At 35.6% G+C, this 24,926-nt stretch overlaps 1 protein-coding gene across 7 annotated transcripts in view; it reads left to right on the top strand.

Moving 5' to 3' along the window:
• hecw2b (HECT, C2 and WW domain containing E3 ubiquitin protein ligase 2b) overlaps positions 1-11,278 on the top strand; it is a 40,861-nt gene extending 29,583 nt beyond the window's left edge. For all 7 annotated transcript variants that reach the window (XM_056771814.1, XM_056771829.1, XM_056771780.1 and 4 more), the window contains 17 exons: positions 215-339; positions 558-743; positions 1,978-2,112; positions 2,733-2,832; positions 2,996-3,092; positions 3,181-3,264; positions 3,937-4,046; positions 4,545-4,665; positions 4,740-4,853; positions 5,725-5,877; positions 5,974-6,072; positions 6,235-6,364; positions 6,519-6,665; positions 7,494-7,608; positions 7,818-7,903; positions 7,979-8,091; positions 8,370-11,278. In XM_056771814.1, the coding sequence (XP_056627792.1) occupies positions 215-339; positions 558-743; positions 1,978-2,112; positions 2,733-2,832; positions 2,996-3,092; positions 3,181-3,264; positions 3,937-4,046; positions 4,545-4,665; positions 4,740-4,853; positions 5,725-5,877; positions 5,974-6,072; positions 6,235-6,364; positions 6,519-6,665; positions 7,494-7,608; positions 7,818-7,903; positions 7,979-8,091; positions 8,370-8,481 (2,027 nt within the window). In that variant the 3' untranslated portion in view covers positions 8,482-11,278. The remainder of the gene's footprint in view (positions 1-214; positions 340-557; positions 744-1,977; positions 2,113-2,732; positions 2,833-2,995; positions 3,093-3,180; positions 3,265-3,936; positions 4,047-4,544; positions 4,666-4,739; positions 4,854-5,724; positions 5,878-5,973; positions 6,073-6,234; positions 6,365-6,518; positions 6,666-7,493; positions 7,609-7,817; positions 7,904-7,978; positions 8,092-8,369) is intronic.
• Positions 11,279-24,926: the final 13,648 nt, after the last annotated feature.

Below are 24,926 nucleotides of genomic sequence, written 5' to 3'. Positions count from 1 at the left end.
TTAATCTAGATTAATCTAGATTAATTTTGGAATTAATCTAGATTAAAAAAATTAATCTATGCCCACCACTAATTATATTGCATTACTGTCAATAGAACCTCCTTAATGTGACACATTGCGCCTTATTATTATATTAGTATTATATATTATTTTATATTTTTGTACTTAGCAATAACGTAAGCAACAGTCATCATACATACTTTCTGTTTTTTAGAATACCGTCGTGATGGTGTGGTCGTACCCACAAGTTCTCGATCTCGTCTGTCTCTGCTACTTCAGTCTCCCACCGCCAAGTTTCTCACCAGCCCTGATTTCTTCACCGTACTGCATTCCAACCCTGTAAGTCATCAATTATTTACACCATATGGAGGTTTTACCCACGAGCCTTTTTCCTGTTTCTTTGAAGAGATTTGTGATGTCTCGTGCAATAAAAAGTAGCAGTTCCGGACTAATTCGAAAGGTGTTTTTTTCATAAATGAGAATTGTGAGATTATTTTGTGGCCATACTTTTCGTAAAAGTAACAAATTGTTATGAAATATGTTGCCTGTTTTGTCAGAGTGCCTACCGCATGTTTACAAGTAACACGTGTCTGAAGCACATGATCAGTAAAGTGCGACGGGACACGCATCACTTCGAACGCTACCAGCACAACCGAGATCTGGTGGCCTTCCTCAACATGTTTGCCAACAAACAGCTGGATCTGCCGCGGGGCTGGGAAATGAAACACGATCATGTGGGCAAGGTCTCAAATCACTCATTCTTCACATACTGCAGTTTAGTATAAGTGTTTTGTTTAACTATACTCATCACACTCATTCAATTTCTCTTTTATTTTTAACACTTATTTATTATTTACTACCCTTATTTAATTTCTTGTTTTTATTACACATTTAATGAATGTATTAATTAATGATTATTACACTCAATTTCTTATATATAAAACACTTATTTACGTTATTCATTATACAATTTTTTCTTATTTCTAAATTAATTATTTAATACAGTAATACAATTTCTTATCTATTACATGTAATAGTTGCTATTTATGTATTAAACTCATGTAATTTCCTGTTTTGTTATTTATTCATTAATTTTTATGAATTAATTACATTCATACATTTTTTTTTGAAAATTACAACAGTTAATTAATTTTGTTATTAAAATTTTATTTATTATACTTATAGAACTTCTTTTTTAGTTGGGTAAATTCTTTTCAATATTTATTTTCATTACAGTTTCTTATTTATTTCACAAATTTAATATTTTTATTTACATTTACTTTCCTATTTATTTATAATGCTCACTTGATTATTTATTACACTTATTACATTTTCTGTTTAGTTGGGCAAATTATTCTATATATTTTAATTTTTTTACTGTTTAATGTCATACAAATATAATTATTTTATATATTTTTTAATTTCTTATTTATTTATTATACTCAATCTATTATTTATTACACTTATAGAACTTCTTCTTATTTATTTTCCTTACAGTTTCATTTATTATTTATTTCACAGATTTTACATTTTTATTTACATTAACTTCCTATTTATTTATAATGCTCACTTTATTATATTTTACACTTATAAAATTTCTGTTAGTTATTTTTATGACCGCTAAAATGTCTTATTTATTTGTCACACAAATGTAATTCTTTTATATTTCTTAGTCTAAATTATTTCATTTATGTATTTATTACACTTATTTAATTTCTTATTTAGTAGGGCAAATTATCCTATTAGTTCTTTTATTACAATTCGATTTTTTATTTAATACACAAATGTATTAATTTGTTAAATGTAATAACCCAAAATATTTCACACATCAGTGTTTGTTATCTGAATATCTTGGTGTCTGAATTTCTTATTTATTTATTACACTAGTTTATTTATTTGTTAAATGTAAAAGCCCAAAGTATTTCACACATCAGTGTGTGGTCTCTGAACGTCTTGTTTGTTTCTCTTGACCCTCAGTCTTTCTTCGTGGACCATAACTGCAGGGCCACCACCTTCATAGACCCCCGTCTGCCGGTTCAGAGCGCTCGACCCAGCAGCCTTCTGGTCCACCGCCAGCACCTGAGCCGCCAGCGCAGCCACAGCGCAGGAGAGGTGAGCAGCCCGCATCACATACTGTACATCACAGTTAAAACCTTCAATGAACCAATTATGGAAAGCCAAGCATGGGAAAGAGAACAGAAGATTATAATGAATTTTTCTGACATTTATTATCAGGGTATCGTAAAATTCATAAAATTGGCTCAGCAGGATTTTTATTAGGTAAATCTCACATTACGACAGTGTTAAGAACAGATCGCCCTCTCAGGGGTCTTTACACGTGCTGATTAATTTCACACCGCCGATCTCTGCCGTGTCCCAGCATGCACTGCTGTCATTTTCACATCAGTCCACCCACAGTCGTCTGTGTTTGTCTGTGGCCACCTTTGAATGAATACTGAGTCGAAATATCATTCCAGTAATCTTTAAATCCTCTTAGTAACATGAAAATGATTCTTAGATTATTTAAAAGGTCTAATTGCTCGTGAAAATATTAAGTAAATAAAGACCTGGAAATAACCACCATTAACTGTCACTTGTGATAAAACAAACTTCATCTTAAAGTAGATCCACAAGGGATTAAATATTGTCTGAATTACGCAAAGAGAGCCGAGAACTGTATTGTTATAACATTTAAACTTAATATTTTATGATATTAATGATATGTGATGCAGGTGGGTGATGCCCCTCGACATGCAGGAGCCTCTGTTCTGCCACGCCCCTCCAACAACTTCACAGCCAATCGTAACCTGTGTCAAGATGTAGTTCCTGTCGGTGAGTCGTTTCGTAACATTTTTATTGTTTATGATACGGAATCACATTTTGAAGTAAAATGCTTTATCGTATTCAAATTTATTGGAATAAAATGACAAGGATTCATTGTGTTTTTTTATGTTTGGCCAATGAGCACCGTGTTTGTTTCCCTCTTTCTCCAAAGCCTATAATGATAAAATAGTAGTGTTTTTGCGGCAGCCGAACATTTTCGAGATCCTGCAGGAGAGACAGCCTGAGCTCATTAGAAATCATTCCCTCAGGTGAGAACACACAAAAACACATTTGCTTTATAGCTGTTTATTATAATCATTAATGAGAAACATCATGTGAATTTTGATGTGTGTGCAGGGAGAAAGTTCAGTTCATTCGTAATGAAGGCGTGTCTGGTTTAGCTCGACTCTCCAGTGATGCCGACTTAGTGATTTTACTCAGGTAACCTTTACATCTGTGAGTTTTTCTGTGAATACATGGCTAATGTAAAGTATTAGAAAATGGGACCAAATTTATCACGTTCTCTGAAACAACAAGTTGACTTACAACCACAGAAAAAATGAAGAGACCAAAGAGCTTTATCCATTTCTTCCGAATTAACTATTTATACAGGTATGGTTTAGGTAAAATGAGAATTTTATATTTGATTCTGTGAACTACTAGCACAATTTTGTTTCTATTCGCATTTATTTTCAGAAAATAACAGAAAAGATGCTCTGTGTTTTTTCATATCTCAACACTGCAAAGAAAACAAGTTCTGATTCACTTTTGATCAACACAACAATAATATTTCGACATATATTTTGGAAATGTTTAACCAAAAAATGTTGGTCAAAGTTTTCATGTGTCTAGTCATTCGCATTGCTATTGGATGACTTTATGTCACTCCTGAGTTTGGATTTTGTTGAAATTCAACAAACATTCGACTGGAATGGCCACGATACATCAAAAAACTATGATAAAATGAAAGTTTGGAATGGTCTCTTCATTTTTTCCGCGGCTTCATCTGTTTTTGGAAAATTCTAAAAAATGCTGATTTAAGAATACGTCTTTCCGTTTTAATACATTTTCAACACATATATGCACTGTATTCATGGTATTTTCTCTCTCTAGTTTGTTTGAAGAGGATGTGATGTCATACATTCCGCCTCATGCCTTACTACACCCCAGCTACTGTCAATCACCTCGAGGGTCTCCAGTCTCCTCCCCTCAGAACTCTCCAGGTTGGTTATTCATCCATTTTTCTTCTATTAGCCCCTGTTCTTTACGTGTTTGGGTGTACAGATGTTATGATGTTTTATTGTGTTTTACTGTGTTAGTTATTGATATCAATTGAAATGCACAATAAAAAAACATGATTTTTGAAACTAGTTTCACTTGATCTATACTTCACATCATTCTAAAGATATGCAAACATACTCTAGAAAATATTCTGGATGTTTCTCTTAAAGTTCAGGATGGATAAAAATCAGGAGAATTTTGCTTTCTATTGAAATTGATATAGAAATGTGCTTTGTGATGATTATCATTTTTCCTCAAAACCAAAAATTTTTCCCGCGAAACCAAGTTTAATGATTTGACATAATAAAGCATGAGTATTTCTAAATTATGTAATAATGTTTGGTTGTGTGGTGTGATGGAATCGCATCTAATTTCGTTAAAATGTGAAGAAGTGGCTGTATTTTGATGAACAGCGTGTTCCTTTTCTCTCCACTTCTCAGGAACACAACGGGCGAATGCACGAGCCCCCGCACCGTACAAACGAGACTTCGAAGCCAAACTTCGAAATTTCTATCGCAAACTGGAGACCAAAGGTTATGGACAGGGACCGGGCAAAGTCAAGTAAGCAGTCGTACTGAGTCCCGTGGTGTAATACGCAAGCACAGATTCTCACAGACTCATGTTTTCTGTGTTAGGTTGATAATCCGCAGAGACCACCTACTAGAGGACGCCTTCAACCAGATCATGTGCTACTCACGCAAGGATCTACAAAGAAGTAAACTTTACGTCAGCTTCGTTGGAGAGGAAGGGTTCGTTTTCAACTATAAACCACGTCACATTTATATAGATAAACATATATGGATTATTTGATTAAATATACAATACTTCAAATGTATGTGAAACTTATTTATGTAGTTTGTGTACTAATATCAATGTAGTTGCATTATTGTAAGTGTACTATTTTATCACTACTACCACTATGGACTAAATTGGTCCACTTTTTAGTTATAAAAGTATACTTTTAAGTCAAGTAAACTTAACTAGCTTACAAGTGTTTTTTGGTTGCAGTGCAACTACAAGTGAACTTAGATAAAGTTATTAGTTATAATACGTGGAGCACTTCTTTTTTAGTTTGTGAAGGATACTCTCATTTTTAAAACCGAAGTGTAAGTTTATATAACTTTTCTTTCCGTGAACATAACATTGTACGTATAGTTTTATATTTACAAATATTTTATCATTACACAATAAACTTAAACACGGTAGTTTTTATAAGACAGTATTTAAAACGATATAAAAATGATTTGACTTTTTACTTAACTAAAAGAGTAAATGCAACTAAAAGCCAAGTGTTCTTAGAGTACGATAAGTATGTATCCAGAGATTGAGTAAAGATTCGTAAAGATTTACTTAAGTGTCATTTTAAGTATATTTAATGACATAAAAATACTACACCTGCACTTTCTGTATAGCAGACCTTTCTTTTTATAAGCGATGTGTCACAAACATCGTTGCCTCTTTGAAAAGACATGTTTGGCCCACCAACCTGACAAGTGCCAAACCAGTTTGGTTTGAAATTCAGTGCGCTGGACTAATCTGAGCTTTCCGACAGGACAGGCTTATTCAATCAGAACTGATATGTTGATTGAACACCATTTGTCTATTTTGGGTTATGTTAAGACTGGACTACAGCGGCCCGTCACGAGAGTTTTTCTTTCTGGTGTCGCGGGAGCTTTTTAACCCGTACTACGGTCTGTTCGAGTATTCGGCCAATGACACCTACACCGTTCAGATCAGCCCCATGTCTGCCTTTGTGGACAACCATCACGAGTGGTGAGTGCTGATCTGTGTCTGCAAGATGGTGGACTTCTCGTTTCTACCAAGATTAAAGCCTATTTTTTGTGGTTTCTGATCATTCTCTCCTTTCAGGTTTCGGTTTAGCGGGCGTATTCTGGGTCTGGCTCTCATCCATCAATATCTGCTGGATGCCTTTTTCACACGACCCTTCTACAAAGGTCTGCTGCGGATGTAAGTTAAAGTGACGCTGGCGCAAACCATGTTTTGATCATATTTTCATAAGATTTTTTACATCAAAGGATTGGCTTATTGGTTGTTGCACGTGCTTGGATTGCTCATGTTTATTTTGTGTGTTTATATAAATTTGTTGTGGATGTTTCTCTGTCTGTGTAGTCCGTGTGAGCTGAGCGATCTGGAGTATCTGGATGAAGAGTTTCATCAGAGTTTGCAGTGGATGAAGGATAATGATATTGAGGATATGCTGGACCTCACCTTCACCGTCAATGAAGAGGTCTTTGGACAGGTCAGTGTGTGTCTGAACATCTGGACATACGACATATATTTTTACATAGTTTCTATATTGTTATCGGCAATGATATGCATACAGTATATGCATGGATGTGATGTCACAACCCTTCTGTTGCTTATAATAAGTATGTTTACTGTGTGTGTGTTAGATCACAGAGCGCGAGCTGAAGCCCGGCGGTGCGAATATCCCCGTGTCTGAGAAGAATAAGAAGGAATACATTGAGAGGATGGTGAAGTGGCGTATAGAGAGGGGCGTCGTTCAGCAGACCGACAGTCTCGTCCGAGGCTTTTATGAGGTATTAAAATCGTATCAACGCTCAACACTCAACATTTCAGCCTGCATTTTTGCTACTTCTGACAAATATATAAAAATATAATATATATATTTAAATAAATCAAGAAGATTTCTGAATATCGAATTTTTATACATTGTTTGGTTTGCATCCAAATGCAAACAAAAATATAGGTTCTTGTTTTGTAAAATAATGAAAATACACCTTTGGTAAAATATAAGGCATCTATAGAATTATGTTACTGTGTTAAATGTGATTATTTTTCCATTAAAACTATAACATTGTATCATTTAAAAATAATTTCTGTAGTGTTAGTAGTGTATCAGGACCATATAAATCAAAACAAGGTCTTTCATAACTTCTATGAAACCCCATTTACACATTTTTTAAGACGCTTTATAAAATGTCAACGGTATTGTGCTGTTTATTTAAATTACAAAAAATGATTAGTAAACCTTCTGTTAGGGAGACGAGGTTAATATATTTTACCAAAACTTAAACGTATTAATAAACAAATAAATATAAAAAATAAACAAATAATTAATGATATGATGACAGACATAACCAAATGCTAAACATGTAGTAAAACTAAATATAATTAAATATAACTAATTATAAAACTAAAATTAACAAAAAAATTAAATATATAAAATAAAATCTGAATAAATCTATAATAAAAACAAATGTATAATAACAATCTCAACATAAAATTTCTTGCTGGTCACCGTCTGAACTGTCAGGTTTTATTAATTTATCCTTCTAATAATATTTGATTTATTATTAATTGACACCACAGAGAAAGTTTTAAATGCAGTGACATCTGACCTGTAGGTTGTGGATGCGCGGCTGGTGTCTGTGTTTGATGCACGTGAGCTGGAGCTGGTGATAGCCGGAACTGCCGAGATCGATCTGTCAGATTGGAGAAACAACACCGAGTACAGGGGAGGTAAACACACACAACAATCACACTGTTTACCTATAAACAACTACTGCAGTGTTACCATGGTACAGTGATGGCATTAAATATTAGTCATGATATTTTCATATATTCCATATGGTAAAAAATGAAAAAAAAGAAAACCTGCCCAATAAACTTATAGTTGACACATTGTGGATGTATCGGAACTGACTTTGGTCTGTATTTTGTCCATGCAGGTTACCATGACAACCACCTCGTGATTCGGTGGTTCTGGGCGGCAGTGGAGCGATTCAACAATGAGCAGAGACTCCGACTGCTTCAAGTGAGTGTTGATCACGCAGCTCTCTTTATGAGTCTGTGTTCTCCAGTCATGGTTGAAATGTCTCTGCTGTCTCAGTTTGTGACAGGGACGTCTAGCATCCCATACGAGGGCTTCGCATCGCTCCGGGGCAGCAACGGACCGCGTCGCTTCTGCGTAGAGAAATGGGGGAAGATCACTTCTCTACCCAGGTAAGCGTCATCTGTAGTTTACGTTCAAATCTGTGTGACTAAAATAAAAATAAAAAAACTTTATAACTTTCTGAGATCTCTAGATCTCGAGTGCATTTATCTGCAGTTATGCATTATTTGAAGCAATTTTATTATCAGAATAAACAGACTGCATTGCAGATTTGTTTCACAAGATGGCGCAAACTGTCTGTTTTTAATGTAGTTGCTAAAAAAATGTGTGTCCTCTTATCTCTCTCTGTCATTAATACAGACTATTCTGTCTTTAATTTTTCCTGCAGAGCTCACACGTGTTTCAATCGCCTGGATCTTCCCCCATATCCCTCGTTCTCAATGCTGTATGAGAAGATGCTGACCGCAGTAGAGGAGACCAGCACTTTCGGCTTGGAGTGAATGTTCATTTTTGCACTTTGGTCGATTGAACATATTCTCTTTTTTCAACCTCTTCACAAATTACTCGAACAGACGAGTCATACTCGGAAAAAAAGAGTTTTCCGGATGAACACCCGATGTATTTGGATGTCAGACTCGCTCTAGATCCGTCACGCAAGTGGTGAAAATAAGAAGAAGTTGATATTCCAAAGGACTTTGATATTTTGACGCTCTTTTTATCTGTACAAAATACTTTTTTATGGACCATCGAACTACAGCGCGAGTGGACGGGTTTTGTGTCATTTAGATTTCTTCTGGTTCTGATCGCTTGACTGCGTCGTCGTCTTCATTCGCCGCTAAATTTTGCATTGTATGGATCGTCACGTTTGTATATTTGTTTGTCTCACACGTTTGGTGTGCGTATGCTCGCACACAAACACGTTTAAAAAAGGGCATGTTACACAAAAGTGCACTCTTACTAGCACTTCAATATGAATGTGACCACTATGTGCAAATAATCTTAAAAACTAACAAGCAGTAAACATCTAGGAATGTTTCCAACTTTGGCCTTCCTGAGAAACCGGGGTTTGATTTCCGATTAAAGACTTTTCTACTGGAATGTTCACAAAGCTATCGAAAGCCTTAAAGTCAACATGAAATTATTATTTATAGTATTTACATACTTAAATACAATACATTTTTGGTGTAATTGTGCAAAAAAAATCAAGATCTTACAAACTAACATTCATGTCTGAATACTTTTTCATTTATGAATATGGATCTCTTTTTTTCCCCGAATTACATTTTTTTAATAAATCACATTATAGGAGTAAAAAAGTTTTACGTTGACTTTAATGGTTTTATATCATAACCTGAGCTTTAGTGAGACATTTTTCTAAATGTTTTTCATTCTTGACGACTTGCCCTGAACACAAACATGTTTTCTTGAGTCAGTCGACGACTGTCAATCCCAGAGAAAACCATATCAGTACATTCCAGACTTTTCCATTGAGGTTAAATTCGTTTAGCCTTTTACGATACACTGCCATGTCTGCGGGGCGCTGGATATGGACACTTGTTCTGAATGTTTTGTATTCTGGTCAGTTTTATCAAACTTAGTATCGCTTCCAGTAAAAACTGGCATAGTTTAAACTGCCATGGGGCTTTGTAAGGTCCATCACATGTTAGAAAAGCAACAGAAAAAAACTTGAGCATATCACGTTTTAGCCGGTTCAATTACTGTTGGATCATGTTGATTATTTTTGCATTAACGCTTTCGCATTGCGGTGCTGAAATTTGTGCAGAATGTACCAAAGTTTAGGACCGGCATAGACTGTCCAAATCCATATTTAGTCCTCTAGATTACAAAAGGAGTCTTTTTTGGAGCATTCTTCAGTTTTGTGGGTTTGCTCACAATGCTGTTTCCCACTGATCTAAAACAAAAATGTAAAGAAGTACATATAAATGTGCACTTGAAGAAGTACGTTTGAAGTACAAAGAAAATTTGAAGAAGTAAACATAAAAGTACGTAAAAATGTTGCGACTATTGAGTGCAGTTTATCTAAAGGGAAAGTTCTTAAAAATATATATTTTACTTAGATTTAACATCAATGCCAAACGCCATGGTTTTTGTCGTTCCAGTGCCAAGTTTGATTATGCGGAAGCGTGAATGAGATTCAAGAGGACAGGAGCATGGTATATCGTCGATGTATGATAACTTCACAAAGATGATGTTAAATATGAGATATCAGATGGGTACTTTCATTGACCCTTCCTTATTGTATGCAAAAATCTCAGAGATGCTGTAAAGGCCCGTTCACACCAAAGTTGTTTGAGAACTATAAAAAAGTATAAAAATTCATTTTAAACTTAAGAGAAAAGTGGATTATAATGTACCGCAATGACACTATAATGATAACTATACCGAGGATGGATATCATTGGACAGTCCTTAAAGGAGTAGTTCATCATTTTCGTGATAATTTACTCACCCCCCTGTCATCCAAGATGTTTATGTATTTGTTTCTTCAGTGGAAAAGAATTTAAGTTTTTTTGATGAAAACATTCCATGATTTTTCTCCATATAGTGGACTTCAATGGACTCCAAATGGTTGAAGGTCAAAATTACAGTTTCAGATCAGCTTCAAAGGGCTTTAAATGATACCAGATGATGAATAAGGGTCCTATCTAGCGAAACGATCGGTCAATTTCTAAAAATAAAAAAATGTGAACACTCTAAAAACACTAAAAAGTGGTTCGTAATCATAGGGGAACCACTTTTAGTGCTGTATAGCACTATATCTTGGTGCTTGAGTGGTTCTTCAGAGGTTCTTTGGAGTGACCGAGGTGCCCTATAGCACCGTTTCCGTATAAAGAACCTGTTGAGGCATGTGTGGTTGAAGCACCAAGATATGGTTCTATACAGCACTTAAAGTGGTTCCCTTATGATTACGAGCCAAGAACCACTTCCAGTGCTATAAAGCACAATTTTTTTTAGAGTGTATATCTTATAAACACAAATGCTTGCCTTGCTTTGTTCTGCGATGCGTGTTCATGACTTCACGTAATAGGCAGTTATGTTGAAAAGGTCACGCTTTTTGAATATTACAACATCCAGGATACGTACACGAAATGACCATTTTAAACAATAAACTGACATAAAGACACAAAAATGTATATATATATATGTGTCATTGAACATTCAACAAGTTTTGAACGGTCCTCCTTCTCCACATTTGTAATCACTGAATCGGTACTTCCGCCTACGTCTAGCGTGACCATTTCAACGTAATTACGTATTAAGTGAAGTCATGAACGCGCATCGCAAAACAGAGCAAGGCGAGCATTTGTGTTAATAAAGCATGTACATTTTTTATATTTTTTGAAAATGACCGATAGTTTCACTAGATAAGACTCTTAGTCATCGTCTGGTATCATTTAAAGCCCTTTGTAGCTGCACTGAAACTGTCATTTTGACCTTCAACCATTATATTTACATTTACATTAATGCATTTGGCAGACGCTTTTATCCAAAGCGACTTACATTGCATTATCCTATACATTTATACATAGGTATTTGCAATCCCCTGGGATAGAACCCACAACCTTGCGTTGTTAACCCAATGCTCTTACCACTGAGCTACAGGAAAGCTATATATGTATATATATGGAGTGTTTTCATCAAAAACCTTAATTTCTTTTTTGAACTAAAGAAACAAATACATAAATATCTTGGATGACAGGGGGTGAGTAAATTATCATGAACATTTATTTTGAAAATGAACTACTCCTTTAATTTTTTAAATCTCATAAAAAACTTGTGGTGTCAACGCTTATATAGTTGTTTATCTTGGAGTGCACAGGCCTTAAATTATTTCGTTTTTATTCTATCGAACGGAGAATGTAAAATGGTGTTTGGAACATGAAAGTGAGTAAATGATGAAATTATATTTACTTATTCTTGAACTTTAGTGAAGGAGTGTTAACGGATGCTGGGAAACTGGGATCAAACTTTGTTTATGTTACACGCTCATGCTGATATTCATTACTGGACAGTTTCTGCTCTAGACCTTGTCACTTTTATTTTCCACCAATCACACGCTCTACCACTTGCTTGTGACTGTTGATTGGTTAACAGCTTTCAATGCTCATTTTTTCACAACAGACGATTGTATAAAGCTGTTTATCTCACGGAAAATGCCTCTCGAATCCTTCATTCCTCTGTTTATAACTGAGAAACAGAAGTTAATTGAACAGTGTCTGAAAGTTTAACAGGGGTTTTGGAGGTGATCTTGACTGTTGTAATGTTAATATTATTGTGTATTTAATCGTTGTTTGTTAAAGAGAAATATAATGAAGCATTGTCCGGATCATATTTTACTCTAATATCAAACAAAATACATTACGATTGTGTGTTTGTTTTAGGCAAATTAACAATTTTTTACCATTGTAAACGGGTTGTAAACATTATGATCAGTTTTAGTACAAATAACTGGGTAAATTTGGGTTACAAAACCAAGGTATATTTGTGGTTGTTACCATATTTATTTTTTTAAGTGAAATAGCACAAAATAAATTAAAATGATTTATTCAAAAAATATATTAACCTATTAATATATTTATTTTATTTTAATTAATCAATTTGTTAGTACATTTCTATTAATATTTTTGAAAAAAAAAATTAAGCAAAACAGTTAATAAAAAATTAATTTGCTTAGCTTTAAAAAATAGTTTTATTTATATTTTTAATTAGCTATACTTTTTACATTTTTAGTTTTAAGTTTTAGCAAATTTGTTAAATCCTTTTTCATTTTAAAACATTTATTTGTTTTTTTTAAATGTTGCTTTATAAAATGTATTAATTTTTATTTTTGTTTTTGTTTATGATTATAATTTTTAGTGCCTACAACTTATTTCAGTTTATTTCTGAGGCAACATTTCAACTTTTCATTTAGTTCAAGTTTCCCCAATAATTTAAGGCCAATATATTTGATTTGATTTTAATAAACAGAAAGATTATCAAGTTTTAATTTTAGTAAACTAAAATAACCTTGCATTGAATGAATTGCAAAATTTCTTAGAAAAGACAATTTAGTTTTGAGGAAAAAGTGCTTAGTATTTTTATGTACACGCTCTTCGTTTAATATTTTATAATGTAATGACTTTAAAGACATTTTATCTCTTCAAATATTTTTGGGGCCACTGCAAATTTGCTTGTGAAATTCATCTGCAGGCGTTATCATCTGTGAACAGCAGATGGCAAACCAACTCTATATATTCACAGTGTCGCCTGCCTGAAACCAAATCCCATTACAGACTTCTTAAAATGTGCGTTCATATGAAATGTTCACCAACCTCATACAAACACCTCAAAACTTTACTATACATTCATGAAACATTGCACAGTGATGTCAGATTTCATTCAGTACAACAACGCTGTCCGCATGATGAATTAAATAGATTCTTATTAGCACCTTGACTCCAAAAACAGTCAGATCTTCCATTGGGAGAGACACTCTGCTTTGCCGCATGAAGGATCTTGTTGACGTGGGGTGTTATACGAGTTTTCGTCATACGATGGACTGTTGTGTGGAAATTGGGTCCGGGCGTCTGTGCTTCAATGAGGCAGTATTTTCAGGGCCCCTTAGAAACCTATTTGAGCTGTTTTATCTGTCGAGTAGCGCTTTACTGACACTACCCATAAACCCTTGTGCTTTTAGTGTGACATGGACCGTGCTCAATATGTGCGTGCGTGTTTGTGTGTGTGTGTAGAAAGCAGGGGTGACCCTGAGCCATAGCAGCTGGTGTGTAGGGGCCCATGGGACATGATAAACTCATTGGATATATAAGAGTAAATCAAAGAGGTTACTGTTATTTTTTACTTATATTAGTGTAAAAGTGTGTGCATGCCCATTAATAACCCTTGAAAATGATTTGGACTTTTCAATCAAATCTTATAAGCGCAAACACAGATACAAACCCCCACACTGACAACTATATTCAATTATTGACCTTGAGAAAGCGAAGACACATTCTTGCTTTTTGCTCAAAATAATGTGCATATGGTACCCTTTACCCCCTTTGGAAAAACGACTTTTGAAATTGTCTTCTGGGATTTTCTCCTCATCAACATGATGTTATTAGACTCTAGATGTGGTATTATCCACCTTCACTTCTCTACATGAGCTAATAAATATATTTTTGCTTAACCTCATGTATCTGTAAAATGCAAATGATCAAAAAAACATGATTTTTGCCATGTATTCTTAAAAGTGTCCCGGTGTACCGTATACCACGGTGATCGATCAGTTCTACCATCACTATATAACCAACGTGATACAGCAGTACTTTATTCTCGGAGTGACAATAACTGCATTCAATCTTAAATAAGTCCACGTTGATCTATTTAATCTAGCGATTTATCTTGACATGGATAGCAATCATCTATCTGAAAAGTCTACACTGAACATAAACAATGGAAACACAAAGACCGATAGATATTTCCCCGCACACTCGGACACCCACAGCTCACCAGACGCCTTATCTTAACACGTTTACAAAAACACATCTGTCCTAAAGTTGATGGATGGCTCTGATGGGATCACTTGAGACGTGGCGCAGACGTTACGCCAGCATCGAGGAGAAGAGAAATACACATGATAAAATAATGAAGCAGGAATGATGTGGACTTCCATGGGTCTATTTTTACGGGCATGGCATGGGGGAAGCGGAATGGAAAAGCAACGGTGTATTGCATTATGCATGCGTCTAGAGAACACGAGTATAGGACACACAAAAACACCACTTTATGCGGTGGAGCTGCAGAAATAAATATTGTTTATGATAAGCATTTCTTGGCTTACGCATTTTAGGATTTGTACTTGAATGCATATATAAAATGAGCTGAGTAGAAAGAAACAAATACAGTATTTACAAACTGTATTTTTACACCTATGGAAAAGTGTTGAGGTGGTTATAGGTGGTTGCTAGCGTTAGGCTTCTAGGCAGAAGCAAGAGAAAACGTGATCCAAAACAAACATCACTGAAGTTTTGTATCTTGTAAATTATGATTTACATAAAAAATTGATTAATGATTGTACAAGCGCTTGAGAAAATGACACAAGTTATGCTGCCTTCACGTGCTCTCGGAAACTTCAACCCAGAAGTAACGTTTGGATTTAGTAAAATTAAAAGTGTCTGCTAACATTAAAAGAGCGTCGTTCCATAAATTATTTCCGGGTTGAAAGTGGGAATTATAAAATGTACAAGAGCACGTGAAGGCAGGTTACTGAACCCCATAGAAGGAATAAAACAATGGTTGTCAAAAGTGCCCCAGAACTGTTTGCTGTCCTACATTCTTCAAAATACCTTTTGTAACAAAACAAAAAAAATGATCAAGTAATTTTCATCAACCATCACATCTTAGAGAAAGGCCAGAAACCTGGGAGTGTTGATCGAAGATCAGCTCAACTTCACAGATTAGGTTGCCAGCACCACTCGGTCCCGTAGATTCATCCTCTACAATATCAGGAAAATCAGACATTTCCTATCCGAGCATGCTACACAGGTCCTAGTCCGGGCTCTTGCTCTGTCAAGACTGGACTAATAATAATGTAATTTTTCCTACTATGGGTGTCAATGTGTGTTGAGATGGTTACAAGCATCATTCCAAATATCTTGGATGTATACAAATGTATACACATTTGGAAAAACTAAATGATGACAGAATTGTAATTTTTGGCTGTAGTATCACTTTAAGTGTATGTCTGATCTCCCAAAAAGGTAATGGCATACACAGTGCTGGAAACGCCAAAATATATACGTGACCCTGGACAACAAAGTCTTATGGGTCAATTTTTCGTAACATGAAAGCTGAATAAATAAGATTTCGATTGATGTATGAGTTGTTGTAATATGACAATATCTGGCTGAGATACAACCGTTTAAATCTGAGAGTGCAAAAAAATCTAAATATTGAGAAAATTGCCTTTGAAGTTGTTAATCACAGGGGCACAGTGGCAGGCCATCCATCACAAAAATAGTTTGTATATATTTAAGTTAGGAAATTTACAAAATATCTTCATGGAACATGATCTTTACTTGATATCCTAATGATTTTTGGCATAAAAGAAAAATCAATCATTTTGACCCATACAATGTATTTTGGTATTCCACCCAAAAAAAATGACACTACTCTACTTGTGCTACTTAAGACACACATAGACAACACATAATATATGACGTAATCTTGCTTTAGAAAGAACCAAGAACCACTCTTGGTTCGAGAAATGCCATCATTGATCCGAGGAAGGAAGGGACTTCCTGTGATAAAAGCACAGCTTCATGGAAAGTGAAGGATGCATATTTGATTTTAGTAAATGAAGGCTGATTTAAATAAAAAAACTGTGAGTGAAGTGTGCGTGTCCATAAGCAGCCGAGGGTTTGGATCTCTGGAGACAGGTGCTGACTAATGAGGAGCCTTTTCTGAATCCAGCCGTGATGATTAAGTGTTAATTGCAACAGGTCAACTTGACACATTTCCAATAATTGGAAATATTTGGGGCTTTCTGATTTGCAGCACAACACAAAAGAATGCATTAGGGTTCCTAATGAGATGTCTATTTAGATTGCGCATGACCCACTTGACTTTCCCATGTCTCCTTCAAGGATTGTTGAGAGTTACAAGTAGATGCAAGATTCAATGAGATGTGTTTATCTACGAACATTATTTGTGAAATGACAACAAGGCCCTTATCAAAACATACACTGGTTTTACTGTAGATTTGACTACTTTAGGAAGTTATGTTCCCAGAATGTCAGATAAAATGTGAAACCTGTAAATATAGTTTTAATTTTTATACATAGCCTATATTTAAAAAGAATTAAGCATAATTGTGTTGCATATTTAAAAAAATGACTGCATGTCATATTTTTTTCAATGCCGGTCTATTGTCGTTTCTGTTTGTTTGGCGTGTGTTAGCAGCACAAAGATCAATACTTTTACAAAAGATAAAATTATGAAATAGTGAGTTACTTTGGATAATGCATCTCCTAAATACATTTTCTATATGAGAGATCTTTGACAAGTGATGGCACACTGATATCTCTTGCTTCGAATGTCTTAAGTTCTGCTATCATCCGATCATGTGACAACCATGAAAATTGACTGAACTGGATTCTCAACAGCTCTTGGGAGACCGAATCGAGGGGACGGGTTACGAATGAGATCCTACAGGCGTACGACTAAATAGAGTAACACGGCACGGCAGCGTTGTTTATAATAAAGCTGTTGTGAGTGGCGAGATAAGCCGAGACGCTGAACTCTATTTCTAACTTGGCAGGCTTGTAAACACTGCCAAATGTGACAATAATGTCCTGTAACCACTGCCAGCTGCCTGCCACATACCTGACAGATCTCAATGATTCTCCTGTTTCGCCGCCAATAGGGTTTGTAAGGGCTGTCCCAATGCATTAAGAACTCTGAGGCCTGTAGATTCTTGGAGAGCTTTTGGTTCGCTCTGCCCGGGTTTCGCCCCTCTCAGGGGCATTTTTAAGCTTTAAAACAAGATTTTGATAGTTTAGAATAGGCCAAAATTGAGTATATTCAAACTCGCCGAAAGTATGATTGTCCACGTTGCAGTCATCCGAAGAACAGAATGCATTAGAAGAAGACGTTTAATTCTAATCACACAAAGCTTCTCAGTTAAAGGACTAATTCAATTAGGCCCGGAGAAGAATTCACCTCTTTGTTTTGGTGCCGGGATGAATTAAGGTTTAAATAGACTTGATACAGACTGTCAGACTTCATTAGAAAACACCGATCTGACAAAAAGAGAGGCAAAGAGAGAGAGAGCCGCGACACAAAGGCATCGGTGCCGGCGTTATTCAGACCGCTGGTATAAATTAAACATTGACTCTACTCGTACGGCTGCCGAGACAAAAACGCTCCACTGATTATATGCTGTCAGCGTGCAGCAAACACAGCCAGTGAAAGTGAAGGTCAAACGTGTAGGCATTTTGCATGAGAGAGAGAGACTCGGGTTTACGGTTTGATTGATGTTACTCTTTTCTTCCGCATCGTGTCAGTTCCTGCTCTAGCAGCTTTCCAAATCTGAAATGATGCGGGCGATGAGAAGCGTGTGACAAATTTGCCTACTTCAATTCGTTTTCGAGGTCGGACTCTAAAAAACACAACTGAAATGCATTATTTAAGAAAATGAATATTTAAAGTCATTGCATGACGTCATACTTTCTCACCAAAATGAATTAGAAATACTTGTGACTGGCAACTGAAAGAAAAAACGAATATATGATATCTGATAAATGGGAATAAATGTCAAAGACATACATAATATATATGTTTATGTATATTGCTTTGTCATAAAAATGTGACATACTTGTAAATTTATGCAACAAAACACTTAAAAATGTATTGTTTTCTTATAGATAAATAATAAAGAAACAACATATTTCTCTAAATGGGAACAGTGGATATACATATTGTATAAGTATAAAACTTTTTGTGTTTTTTGGCTGTACCGATACTTTTAGAATAGGCTATTGTGTATTTCAAGCAGACACAGTATGTAGAATTCATATATATGGATATTAGAGATGCACCGATACATCCGACTATTCCAGGTTATATCTCCCGATACAGATAGTTTGGTGGTTATATTCACTCGCATTAACTAAATTCTGAAGATTGATGAATATTTATTTATGTTATTAATGCATATAATGGCAATTCAAACGTTTTTTGGCATTTATGGACACAGAGAACTTCATTCATGCTTTTATTTCTTCCAGTCTTGACTATTGTAATGCCTTACTTTCTTCTTTGAATCAACATAATTTTTTATAGCATTTACAATAAGTACAGAATACCGCAGCCAGACTTCTGACAAAAACTAAGTTAATTCATCGTATTACACCTGTTCTAGCATTTTGGTTACCTGTTTATTGTAGGATTGATTATAAGATTTAATGGTAAGACTTAACATTAAGGAACCCTTTATAAAGCATTTATAAATGTGTTCATTAATGATTAATAAGTCATTTACAAATGCATTATGAGCGGTTATAACTGAATGATTAATAAAGAGGGATTCTAACGAATACCTGCCAAATAGTGAGCCATTTTTAACTCACATGTTATAAATGCTTAATAAATGCATTTATTCATTATTTATTTTACATGAAAGCAGAGTCATTACTATCTTGATGTTGTTTGCAATATAAGCTGTCAGACTGCAGGGTGTTATGTTGTTTTTCTTATACAGGCTCACTATTTGGCTAGTACTTGTTAGAATCCCCCTTTTTATTCATGCAGTTATAACTGAATGACTTATTAATCATTAAGGAACACATTTATAAATGCTTCGTAAAGGGTGCCTTAAAGTAAAGCGTTACCGATTTTATAATTTACATATAAAGCGTTTAACGGACCTTTGTACTAGCTTTTGAGAACATATCAAACAGCGAGATGTCTGAGATCTTGTTTTAAACAATTGCTAGTTGTTCTAAGAACTAGATATAAAACTATGGGGGATAGAGCATTTGCAGTGAGGGCTCATAAGGAATAGTTTGCCTGAGGATATCAGAGCATCTGATTGTGTGTCTGTTTTTATATGTCGACTGAAAACGTACATGTATAGATGTGCTATTAGGATTGTGTGATGTCTATTGCGTAGCGCTTCTTGAATGTAAATGTCTGTAATGTATGTTATGTAAAGCACTTTGTGCGTTGTAGCTTGAAAGTGCTGTAAAAATAAAATGTAACTTGCTTACTTACCATCGAACACCAAACTGATAGATGAGAGCCGAGAGTGTGAAAAATTCCAATATCGGTCAATATCGATATTGTACACAGTGGACAGTGGTCCACTTTTATAAGAAAAACGAATGTATGTGTTCATGTATGGTTGAATAGATTTCTTTTTGAACACTAGTGTTTTATAACATACATTTTAAATATTTAAAAAATACATAAAAAATGTTCCTGTATCGTTTGTATATATGACATACATTTATATGTCATGAATGTAATGCTTTCTCTTCTACTGTAGTTGCCACTATTGTTTTATACGTTGAGAGTAATTCGTTTTGTGAGAGAGTATGATGTCATACGGTGATCTCGTGATGTTTATTTCATTGGTAGGTCAGATTTCTTATGCGCTCGGAAAGCATGACATCACTTTATAAGACTGTCCTGGTAAAATGAAATTGGAGAACAGGCCTGTGCAGATATAAGGCGATGTATAGCTTATTTTATGGTGTGTGTTGAATTTAAAGTCAGGATCAGAGGGTGTAGTGATGGTCTTGGGTGAGTTTACGAGGACTGGGGTGTATTATACATGTGTGTAGAGCTGCGGGATCAGAGACTTTGGGGTTGGACAGCATTGAGTTCATATATGGAAGGGTATGTTAACATTCAGTATGTATGTGTGTGTGATCAAAGCGGTGGTTTATATGAAACCCTGCCCCCCCCTCAGCCGGGACAGAATGCCCCCAGCCGCGAGCATAATGTCATATTGTGATTACAATCCAGCGTTCAGTACAAAAGCCAGCCAGCATGCTATTAAAATTTCACACTATAAATATGCCTTTCACACCATTGGACAAAGGTGAATACCCCATGTGCTCTTATGGGGTAGTTTTGTGGACGTAAGAGACTACGTTATTAAAAATTATCTATGTTTTTATATCACATCTGGGTCTTTTGAATTGGCTCTTATTAGTTTTCTGTGCCCTGACCCTTTCCGTTAGATTTTAAAAGCATGTTTATTCCTTTTATTAAGCCGTCTTTACTCGTGAGGGCCATTGGCAGTTCCCCCATTCAGGTTTTACTATAATGTTATATTACTTATTTAGTTAGCAGACCCCAGCGTACTCATAAACTGGTTTATCAAACAATACCATTTCTCTCTGAAGTTCTTATTATATCAGATTCAAAATATACAGCGCACGTTACAATAGAGCGAAATGGACGAAATTGGCCCATAGGACTCGATGCAATCATCTTCAAAGCACAATTACACCGAACAACTGAATTTTCCTGTATCATCTCTGCAGTCTGAGACTTTGATCAGCGCATCCCCGAAGCCCACCCTCCAACACCCCCGTTTCCAGGCAGTACAGCCCCAGAGCATCTCTGCGCCGTCATTTTCCCCTCGCATGCCCCCTCCGCCGAGGGACATTTCTCCCGGGACTCTCTTTGTTTAAAGCAAATAGGCAGAATCCCAGCCGAGGCTAAATGTGAGAGCTTCCATTCATATGCACATACTAATCTCTCTTCCGATGCCAAGAGCTGACTAAGCCCGGAAAATGCTGAGTAAATCTTATAGTGTCAACCTGGTGCCATTCGAAAGCAAGAATAAAAAGACTATTGTTCAGTTCACACCCATTTTACATAATCGTATGTATCGTACTTTGCCATTCATGAATAGAAAGATGTCTTTGTGGTTGCATCTCGCAACAATGTGTACGGGTCATGTTAAACCTCCAAAACAAGAAGAGTGAAAAAACAAAAATGCCGTCATCATTTGTTCACTCTCTTGTCATTTTAAACCTGTTTATGAAGATATTTTCAGAAATGTCTCAGTGGTTTTGTGTCCATAAAAGTCAATGGGGGGGTTCAATGTTGTTTGGTTAACGAAGTTCTTCAAAATATCTTCTTTTGAGTTCCGCAGAAGAAAGGAAGTCCAACAAGTTTGAAATGACATGAAATGGATGTCAATAATCCTCCTCAGAAGCACATTGAATTACGACTGTTTTTGTACAAATCAACTTTTAAGAAAAATAAACGTCCCATATAGAGATTTCACTCTACTGCAGATGGCTTCTCTGTTCCCCAAAGTGCACTAGACGCGAAGCATCATGTCAGTATAATTTTAAAATGATAGGCAATGAGGCCGACAGATACAAGTGAATGAATCGTAAGATGAGGGTGCCCGTTTCAATTATGTACATTAGTTATAGATGAAGAACCTTTTGGGAATAACCCGTACCGAATACATTTGCAGAATTAATAAACTGTGCAAGGCCATTTTCTTGTACGTAATTGCACCCTAATTATCCATTAGTTATTGAATTACCCCTTTATCTGTTTGTCACGGGCAGAAGCTTAATAAATGGCAGAGAAATCATCAACTCGCTTATCTACGCTGTAAATTGCAGGACGGTGAGGAAGCTCAAAGAGACCAGATTCAGATACATTAGAAGATGCAGAAAAAGATTTAGAGAGAGAGAGAAAATTGAGACAGAACTCATCTTCCTAACGCAAGGACTGCTGTGTGTTAACAGCACAATATGTGCCTGCCTGTCACAACAATAGAGAAAACAATGAATCTGCCCTGACCTGATGTGTCCAATATATGTTCATAACATTATTTTATTATATCCCTTTATTCTGCTACTTATATGTTTATTTTGCTTTGTTTAAACTATATTTACATGTGTAAATATTGACATTTATTATTAAACCCTTTATAAATCACTACATACATTAAACTTAATTTAATTTAATTTAAATACTATAATTATCTTTCTTTTCGTTTGTATACATACGTGCACTATTTGTACGCAGCCCAGCTCGAATGTTCATTTTATCATGCTAATAGAGAGAGAGAGAGAGAGAGAGAGAGAGAGAGATAGAGAGAGACATGCATTTATGCATCATGAGCATCTTAAAGTTGTAATTAAGAATCAAATAGCTACAAGGAAGCCATTAGTTATCAAAGAAAGAGAATGTGGAGGAAACGCACATTATTTTGACTTCAAATAGGAATATTTGTTTAATAATTTAATTAATTTATATTTTCTCTACTGTGTTGTAAATCGTAAAGGGTTAAGATCAAGATTAGATCGACTACATTCTGTGACTGAAAGAGAGGTTTTGGTTTATCCGACGCAATCTCATGGCAATTCGTAATCATAACTACTTTACGAGGTGGCTAATTGTTAGATTTACGAATTTTGTAAGTACTTCAGGGCTGTGACGATATATATTGCGATTCACACTAATTAAACCTCTCTAGGTCGATTCTGAAATCGCGAAGGCTTCGATTCTGGGTTTTATGCACAGCTTTTCTGTGAACTGTGGGCATTTGATAAGTAGGATGTACTGTTCGACCTAAAATCACTATGAGGTTGAATCGTTTATGACATGCATTTGAAAAAGCAACACTCGTCAAACATCATCATTACAAATGTAACCTACTTTCTTATCAAGAAAAAACCTAAAAAGGTTTGACGAACAGTGATAGAATACCAGATGACCATTGGCATTTCCTGGAACTATGGGTGGGTCTCAATCAGCTCCCTTGTTCAGTGGTAATGGTACTGATCAGGGAGTCGACAATTTTAAGGGCTGTTTCATTCGCAAAATTCTTCCAGTGCACTGATTCCATTTGTTCCCCAAAAATTCCCACAATGCAACACAAAAGTTAGAGAGCATCGCTGCGTCCGAAATCGCATACTGTGACAGTATGTACTGAATTTAAATAAGTACCAACCTATCGGTTGTTAAAACAGTATACATTCTATAAACTGCGTCTGCCATGTTTTATGGTCATGTGACCTGTATGCTCTTTGACCTATGATGTTTTAACAACAGACTATACGTGAGCGTTTATAAAAACATAATTTAGTCACTAGTAATTAATTTATTGGCACTAACATTAAAAACGGACGTACGCCTTCAGGTTTCCGCCATATTTATTTGATTTACTTTGACAGTTGCTCAGCTCCTGTGGCATCATGGGATACATGTCCATACGATCACCACTCACCAATCTCGGCAGAAGTAGTAGACCATCCAGGTATTTTTCGCCTACTATATAGTAAGCAAGTAGGCGATTTCGGACGCAGCAATAGTTCCCTTAATCACGTGACATTTTTTAAATCCGTTTAACCTAAATGGAGTGGATCAGGGATGAGGTATTTTTATGGCTAACCCGGAAGTAAGTGCTGCGCTGGTTCCCTGTGCTTTTTCCCCATAGGCTTTGGAAGATCCAAACAAGAAGATCTGTGATTAACCAATGTTCTTGATGTTTACATTCGTCTATCAGGATAAACTTTACAGATTTACACAATATTTGCAATTCCAGAAGCCTAAATACAATCACCAGAAGTAAAAAGCTAACATGAAGCTATAAACAGACTACACAACAGCCGCTCGATATCAACGTCACCAACACCAATCCTCCGCCATTTTCCTTTCCTTTATTAAAAAAGTGTACCCTGTCAATTTATTGCTCCGTTAATGAATCCCCAACAATGATTCTAGACATTTGTGCCCATGCCGCAATATTTGTGAGATTTATATTCGGAATGATTTCTAAAGTCCTCGCCAAAGGAAGTAGTTGCTTTAAGCAACTTGTTAGGAACCGGCGTATTAAAGACACAATAAAGGTTTAAAAATCACAAGTGCGATGCAACTGGCGTGTTTTATGTCATAGATAACGTGAAAATATTTAGAGGCTTTGTTTGCCACAAATCTCGTTTCAGGCTATTTACCAAAGACCTCATTTCAGGTGATTTACTAAAAACCCAAAACCACGAGTTTGGAGCGATGGAACCGGAATCTTAAAATGCTAACTCACCTACGGGTTTGCTTAAAAAATACTTCATCTCTAAGGTAGTGCCCGGTTGCATAAAGCACCTTAAGTTCTTCCCTTAAGTGTAACACTTAAGGGGTGATTTCCATTTACCAAAAACAATAGGAGAATAACTTAAGTTAATCTTAAGGTATATTTAAGGGCACACTTAAGAGAAAATAACACTTAAGGTGCTTTATGCAATCCATCAGTACGTTCCTGTAGGATGTTCTAGTAGATCTTTGCAGTTGAATGCAATGTACGCTCACCAAAAGCCGTCTTCGCTTAAACTTCGAAATAACAAGCACAAGATCAATACGTTTCTACCATTTATTACACATAATGACATTCTTAAATAAAAATGCTTCAC

The sequence above is a fragment of the Triplophysa dalaica genome, chromosome 2, assembly GCF_015846415.1.
Source record: "Triplophysa dalaica isolate WHDGS20190420 chromosome 2, ASM1584641v1, whole genome shotgun sequence".
Lineage (NCBI taxonomy): Eukaryota > Metazoa > Chordata > Actinopteri > Cypriniformes > Nemacheilidae > Triplophysa > Triplophysa dalaica.
This window is presented reverse-complemented; position numbering and strand designations above follow the sequence as displayed.